Source organism: Humulus lupulus, chromosome 5 (assembly GCF_963169125.1).
Source record: "Humulus lupulus chromosome 5, drHumLupu1.1, whole genome shotgun sequence".
NCBI lineage: Eukaryota > Viridiplantae > Streptophyta > Magnoliopsida > Rosales > Cannabaceae > Humulus > Humulus lupulus.
The window spans coordinates 211,467,350-211,475,670 of NC_084797.1; the positions used below are offsets into that span (position 1 = coordinate 211,467,350).

An 8,321-nucleotide genomic window follows, 5' to 3' on the forward strand; every position below is an offset into this window, starting at 1 on the left:
TACCGCAAGCAACGTACAACACGCTTGCTTAGTTTTATTTTAAATAAATAAATAATATTATATATAAAAAAATGACATTGTTGACTGCGTTTTTAGCCAACGACGTGAGAACGTCAAATATGACGAACCTTCAAGAGAATGTAAACGACAACAGACGGTATAAACAAGAAAAGTAAATAACACAGAATTTTTATAGTGGTTCAGCCCCGATTGTCGGTAATAGCCTAATCCACTTAGAGTTGTGATTTATAAATCTATACTCAAGATCAGATGGACTATGCCAACTGAGTTTCTTCAGTATAAATTGTGAAAATACAAGAATTCTCTCTAATTTCAGCACTTTCTCTCTCTAGAATAGACAGACCCAATTTTATCTCTCTAGAAAGAATAAGCAGAAGGGACCCCCTTCTCATCCCATCAGCTCTCTATTTATAGAGATGGGATCCTCAACTGATATCCCCTTATAATAGGGATATTTTACTATATTTATTATATTTATACTACAAATAAACATTCAACATTCAAAATGTAACAAACTCCCTATTTGTGGGAAGAATGAGAGATTCCCGCGCATGTTGTTGAAGTTGTATCTGACTTAGTCTCCTCTAGCTAGTTGGTCCACCTCCTACTCACTACCCATGCAAGTGCTGGTTAAACATGCATGGTGGTAGGATATGCATGGTGGTAGGACATGCTTTGGGTGGGCTGAACGTGCATGGTTCTCCTCGAACATGTACTCTCCTCCAGCATGCCATGTCCCTCCTTGAACCAATCTCCTTAGCTTCTCCTCGGACCAAGGTGGTCCGAGGCAACTTCCTTGGCACCTCACCTTGAACAACATTGAGGGAACCTCACCTTGGACAATATTGAGGGAACCTCACCTTGGACAATATTGAGGGAACCTCACCTTGGACAACATTGAGGCAACCTTCTTTAGCATCTCCCAAACATGTCCGATCGAACATTGTATAGACTTTCCTTATGAAAGTCTAAGTCTCCATTCTCTCGCATGAGACTCCTCCTCCTTAGCTATTTACCTTGGACACGTTCGAGCCAACACTTAGAAAACCTTGGGAGGCTTGCCTCCTACACACCCTTGGGGTCTCCTAGGACCACACCCTCCTTGGGGTCTCCTAGGACCACATCCTCCTTGGAGTCTCCTAGGACCACTCCCCTTAGCTCTCCTAGGAGGCACTCTCCTAGATGCATTCTCCTTAGCCTCCTAGGATGCATTCTCCAATTTTTGGGTATAACAGACATAAACATATTAAATGAAAAAATTAAACCAAAGTAAATAATTTTTTTAATAAAAATTAAGATATGTATTATATATTATTATTATAGTGATGTTTTATAATATTGAAATTTATATTGATATAAGTATGAAATATAATCTTGTATTAAATATTATTATAATATTTTATAAAATTTAAATTCATATTAATATAATTAATAAAAAAATAAGATTATATATTATTGTTATAAAGATATTTTATAACATTTGAATTTGAATTTGAATTTATATTAATATAATTATTATATACTTAATCTTATTTAAGTATTATTATAATAATGATATTTTATAATATTTGAATTTATATTAATACAATTATTATATATGTAATCTTATATTAAATATTGTTATAATATTTGAATTTATATTAATATAATTGATAAATATGAATTTTTAAGTTAGTTTTAAAAGATATAGTCCATTAAAGTTAATCAAACAAAAAGTAAAACCCAATAATTTCAGATATCTATCATTTTTATTTATATATTTTAATTTTATTATTCCAAAATTTGATTGGATTGTTAAACTTTGAAATTAGTTGCATTATTCATATTTAGTGTTGAGCTACTCATGTTTAATTATCATAAATGTAAAATATTGCTAAACTTTTTTAATGTTTTATTGTTATTTGCATAAATTGCATTGTAATACGGGGTGCAATTTATTAAAATAGCCTCGAATTGCACCGTGTAGCTTACAATTTGAAAACTAGAATAAACTCTTGAAAAGGGTCGATTTACTTCTTTATCATTTGGAGATTTTTATGATATGTCAAACATTTGAGTGGTGGTAGGACACAAATGGAAATGGGTACAAAATTAAGGAGTTAGACACAAATTATCACAATTTTAAAATTTCAAAATGTTTCAAAATTATGAAAATCTATTGTGCCTTTCAATGAGGCGTCATTAAAGATTCTAAATAAGAATCTCTCAGAGTGTTGACGTTTGTAATTGGCTTCATCATTTTAGCTGATTACTGTGAAGTTGACTGCAAGATACTCGATAAAGTTTGGGTATCGCCATATAACAAGGGTCCTCCCAAACATATTTCATATTAATTAGATAATTAGCTCCTTGTAGTTGTAAGAAGCAGGGTTATTTTGCATGATTAAATAAAACAATTTTCATTTAAAAATAATATTATTTTGGTGTTGGGATTCCAACGTGAGGAATTTTAATCTGTTTATTTTTGTAAATTTATCTGTGGATGACTTGAGCTTAATGCTTTGAATTGATGAGTGCAAAATAAATAGTTTTGCAGGCTAAAAGAACTCTAATAACTGCTTTTAATTGAATAGCACAGCATAACTTAGCTAAGAACATCTTCAATGAAGTGCCAAAACATTGGTGCTTTTATAAAAAGTATAACTTCAATGATATTTTAAAAAGTGTGCTAAATTTGTGCTAAATTTGGCATAAAATATAGCACGAGCTAAATTTGACACATCAATAAATGCTATTTTTTTATTTACCATATTGCCACTAATTATTATAATTGAGTAGTTGACAATTAATGACCAACTATATATTATTTTAATGAAAAATTTGGATAATAAAAAAATAATTTTTATATCTCTTTTATATAATAAGTGTGTAGATAACGAAATTTCTTAATTTTAACAGTTTTTTATTTTTTTCGTTAACTTTAACGGAATATTTTTATATTTAACATAATATTTTTATATTTAATAGTAGATTGTAAAGATAACTTAAACTTAAATAAATAAATAATTAAATAAATTAAAATATGATATTTTTGAGATATTTTACCATGATAATTATTTAAAAATAATAAAACCAAATATTTTATAACTTAAATAAAATTTAATTAAACTTAATATCATATTAAACATATAATATTTATTTCATTATCAAATTCAAAAACTAAAACAAACATAAACTTAACCAAAAATAAATAAATAAATTAATTAAAATATGATATTTTTAAGATATTTTATAATAATTTAAATAATTAAATTATATTTATTTAAAAATAATAACGGCATACATATTATTTTTTTATCTTATAAATTTGTGTGATAGTTTATTTTTTTATTAAGTGATTGAAATTCTTTTTCTTCGTAAAATTCATCAAAGGACACTGCTAGATATATTAGAAACTAAAAATAGCTGATGCATATATATTACTGTCTACATTATGACTTTTTCTATTCTTATTTTATTTCTATTATTAATTTCTTTTTAAATATTATTGTATTTTATATATATGTCATGTAGCTATGTAAATATATATCTATGTCAACGTTGTATTTATATGTCATATATATATAGAGATTATTGATATATACTATAGAACTATAATTCATTTTATTATATATATATATGTATATATATGGAAGACTTCTCAATAATTACTACCCATAGACGAGTACTAATAATTATGATGATATGATAATATTTATTAAAACTAAACAATTTTTATTAATTTTCAAACTAGTAAACCAATTTTAATTAAAATTATAGATAATGTTTACAACTTTAAAATTAAACAAACATGTATTACACGTGAGAGAAATAAATGAATTCCAAAGATCTTGGGCAAATCCAAAGAGGGTTTTCCTGTACGTTCATCAGAAAATATTTCTAGATCCCAATACATCCAATGCCAGATAGCTGCTAAAAAGCACAAGCCAGAAAACACAATATGTGCACCAGCCACACCTTCGTAACTCCAAATACCCGGGTTCGTTATAGTTTCCCCTGTGATACTCCAACCACCCCACGAATTGGTTATTCCTAAACGAGTCATGAAAGGTATAACGAACATACCTTGTCTCCACATTGGATCAAGAACAGGGTCAGAGGGATCAAAAACTGCTAATTCGTATAGAGCCATCGAACCGGTTGCTTCTAACTAGAGTTCTCAATAAATATTAAATGAATTATTTTTTTTTTTGTATCAATTTGTATTTTGTATATTGGAGCACACTTACTTGAAGTAAATATACTGTTAATTTATTTTGTTTTTGCGGCAAATTTGTCCCAAACCACATGGTAAAATTGATTTTGTTTTTTTGACATATTTAATAAAGCCAAAAAAATATTTACTAAAAAGACATTTCTTATATCTATCCAAATTACATCGCATCCATCCAAGTTTTCATTTCAAATTTCTCTCTCTATGACCAGAGTAAATTGTACGGTCTGATCCGATCAAGTAACTGATGACGGAGCTCCTCAAACTGCCAATCGTTGATTTATCTTCGCCGGACCGGTCATCCACCGCTGCTTCCATCCGCCAGGTCCCTTCCTTTTTTTGTTTGACTTTACTCATAATTATTTTAATACCTGAAAAATAATGACTGACTGACTGACTGACTGACTGACTGGACTTATATGTACGGTAGGCATGTACGGAACATGGCTTCTTCTACCTTGTGAATCATGGGGTGGAGGAGGAGCTGTTGGATAAACATTTAGAGGAGAGCAAGAAGTTTTTCTCACTCCCATTGGAGGAGAAGATGAAATTGGCTCAAAAGGAGAATCGTGGGTATACGCCTCTTTATGGCGAGCTTCTCGATACAGATTCTGACGCCAAAGGTTTAATTCAGCCCCCCTCTGCTCGAGTTTGATCCCTTTTTGTCTTCTTTTTAGGTCTATTTTACTTTGATAATGAATGGTTCTTCAAATCAGGTGACCCTAAAGAATATTATTACATTGGTCCTCTTGAAGACGATTCCAGCCCAGCTAAGTTGAATCAGTGGCCTTCTCAAGGTATGTATATATATATATAGATGTTTGTACGGCTTGTGAATAGCATTTTTGAGTTTTTGTATTTGTTGGAGAAATCTTAGTCAGATAATGTTTTGATGAAATGCAGAGATTCTACCTTCATGGAGGCCCACAATGGAGACCTACTACAGAAAAGTCTCGTAAGTAGTATTCCATGATTGTTGATTAACGATCGGGTAATTTGTGTATTTACTTAGGACTCTTGCATAGTGACTTCAAAACATAAATTTATTTGTAGTATGATTTTCTTGATTGCTCAAACGACCAACTTTTAGACGAAAATAGGAAAGTCATTTGTCTAATTTTGCATTCTAAAGTTGACACTTTTGCAACTCCCCATGTTTAAGCACGTACCTGGTTTTATATCATGGTGCCACTGCCAGCTTTTAACTTTTTATTGTGTGTGCATTATGTTTGTGTTATGTAATGAGAGGGAATACTGGCTTGGCTGTCACAGATGTGCTGGTAAAAGGTTGCTTGGTTTGATTGCCTTGTCATTGAACTTGGATGAGAACTTTTTTGAGAAAATTGGTGGCTTGGATAAAGCAACAGCATACCTTCGCCTTTTGCACTATCCAGGTTTAGTATCACTGTCTCACTATCCAGATATAATGTGCATTTCTCTTCTTTATTGCAGCATAGCTATCTGTAAACTGATTGAAGTTACATTCCTATAAATATTAACTTTGGAAATGTAATTATATACTTGTATTTTAATGAAGTTTTTGAATGTAGAGTTTCCCTGTCATTTTTGAGTTTATATAACTGTAAAATTGTATCGTTTCCTACTCCAATCTGGAATTATTGGAATGATCATCAATTGTATCAGAAAGATTAGGATTTTGTACTTTCAGAAGCTTCTCCAACCTTGTCCCTAAATTCATAGGAAAAATGAACTGCTAGTTTGAACTGGTTCCTGTTGTTTGTTACCTGCACTAAAAGTTTTATTAGAGTATATGTCTAATTATACCTGGAATGCACCTCGTGGAAAGGCTTTTGAACTGGTGATATAAAGATAGCGTTGTGTGTTGTTGTAAAATTATTTGAATTTCAGGTGAACTAGGATCCTCTGATGAAGAATTATGTGGGGCTTCAGCTCATTCAGATTATGGAACAATCACTCTCCTTGCATCTGATGGTGTTCCAGGACTTCAGGCATGGTTCTTTTTTATCAGCTGTAGCATTCTGCAGTCTCTCTCTTTCATTCTTTTCAATCTCATGATTGTGATAGTATTTGCTAGGAATTGTTGACAGATCTGCAGGGAAAAATTTAAGAAACCTTGGGTGTGGGAAGATGTTCTTCATCTAAAGGGGTGAGCCCATGATTGTAAATCTTCATATAAATGACAGTAAGACTATAAATTTAGTAGTCTACATTTTGCAACATTCTAGTCTAGAAAATAAATTAATTTGATGAACTTTTTACAGATTTTCCATCTGATTTACAGTCATCATGCCTTTTGAAATAAAAAGCATACTTCTGGCTTATTATTTGTGGACCATTTTTGTGGAAATGTGTGTATTTTTGGTTTTGAAGTTTGACACATTCTGATTTTCTGAGCTCATCCATGAATTAAGAAAAACTCTGAAGGGTTTAAATTTTAAAGAGCTTAATGTTACTTCAAAACTGCAGGGCATTCATTGTTAACATTGGGGACCTTATGGAGAGGTGGACTAACTGTTTATTCCGGTAAATTTTCATCTAATTGAACTTTGTGAAGGACTATATTTGTTTCTCTTTTTCTGAAGCAATCTTTTATCTTTTCATACGTCAACAGTGATATTAAATACTATATACTTTCACACTATATTCAACCTGTTTTTATTGGCTATCGTTACATACTTACAGGTCAACACTGCATAGAGTGATGCCAGTTGGACAAGAACGTTACTCTGTAATCATCAAGTGCCATTATGATCTCCATTGTCTGATTGTATAGCTAGGATGAGTTTTCTGTTCTATAATTATAATTGAGGGTAAAACTATCTTAATATTGCAGGCTGCGTTGTTCTTAGACCCCAAAGAAGATTGTCTAGTAGAATGCATCCAAAGTTGCTGTAGTGAGTCCTGTCCTCCAAGGTATAGAATCAACATTTACCAATTTATTTAATTTTCTTTGCTCTTTTCTCCTGAAAGGACTTTTACCGTGCCAAAATGGTGTAGTGAATTGGTTGCCTAGCTTTTGTAGTTTCCTTTCTCATTTTTCAAACAAAGAGATAAAGTTGTCGTCCAATTTGCCCAAAAGCAATGACTCGAAAATTTGAAGTGATAATGCCGATTTTTTCTTTCACTTACCAATCTGCTCGTAAAATGTATAGAAAGTGGGCCATGCCATTCTTCTAGCAACAATTGATTGGGAACCTGGGAAGGAAATATAAATATATTCAGTTCCAAATAAAGTTGGTGTACATGTCTTCTTATAGAGAATCTTAAATCCTTCCTTCTTCCTATATTTTCAAGTTTTTTAGTCAATATTTTTCTCAAGGATTCTTTTGAGATAGTATTTATTAGTGAAATTGCTTGCAGATATCCCCCAATCCAAAGTGGTGACTACTTCAAAGAGCGTTTTAGGCTTACAATCCGGTCTGAAGGTGAACTTGAAAGTTGAAAGACCACATGTGGTGGTAAACTTCACTACAAGGAGTGTAGGTTTGTACTCAACATTATTACTTTCTTCTAATTTCGTTTTAGATAGTTTATCTTTAGGGACAAATAGTTGCAATTGTCATAATGAATTAAAGCTAAGTTGCTCTAAGATTTGCAATGTGGTTTGTTTTTCTAGTGATGGCATCTTGGTCTGGCTGTGATCTCAAAAAGTAGCTCTCCATTTCAATCTGTTTGTTATTTGGAAAAAAAAGCATCAGAAATTCAGGCGATCAATAAAGCAAGGAAATATAGAGATTTTACTCTTCTAAGAGAGTATGTAAGAAAAATGATATGATTCAAGTTAGTTATCTAGTGTTTGTTAATGAAAATTCAATTGTAATTTCTCCCAGCAATAAAAATCATATATTACCTTTTCCAAACTGATAAATACATCTCGAATCATTAAGTAGCACAAAAAAAACTTCGAAAATTAATTCCAAATAATCCTCCAAATAACATGCTAGGCGTAAATCTTTTTTTTTTTTTTTTGTCTTTCCAAGATGCCTATGAGCGGGGCAAGCATGTCCAAGTTATAAATATTGGTGAGGGACCTATTTGGGGTGTTTTTATTATTGTTATTATTTTATTTTTTAAATCTGAATTTAAGTGAGTTTGAAAGATATTA

At 31.3% G+C, this 8,321-nt stretch overlaps 1 protein-coding gene across 1 annotated transcript; it reads left to right on the forward strand.

Moving 5' to 3' along the window:
* Positions 1–4,399: 4,399 nt before the first annotated feature.
* Positions 4,400–8,084, forward strand: LOC133778125 (2-oxoglutarate-Fe(II) type oxidoreductase hxnY-like). Its single transcript, XM_062217948.1, has 12 exons — positions 4,400–4,559; positions 4,665–4,857; positions 4,951–5,031; positions 5,138–5,189; positions 5,507–5,628; positions 6,104–6,204; positions 6,304–6,362; positions 6,683–6,739; positions 6,899–6,944; positions 7,050–7,129; positions 7,577–7,699; positions 7,833–8,084. Exons 1-11 carry the CDS (start codon positions 4,482–4,484, stop codon positions 7,656–7,658), a joined length of 951 nt encoding a protein of 316 aa, XP_062073932.1. The 5' UTR covers positions 4,400–4,481; the 3' UTR covers positions 7,659–7,699; positions 7,833–8,084.
* Positions 8,085–8,321: the final 237 nt, after the last annotated feature.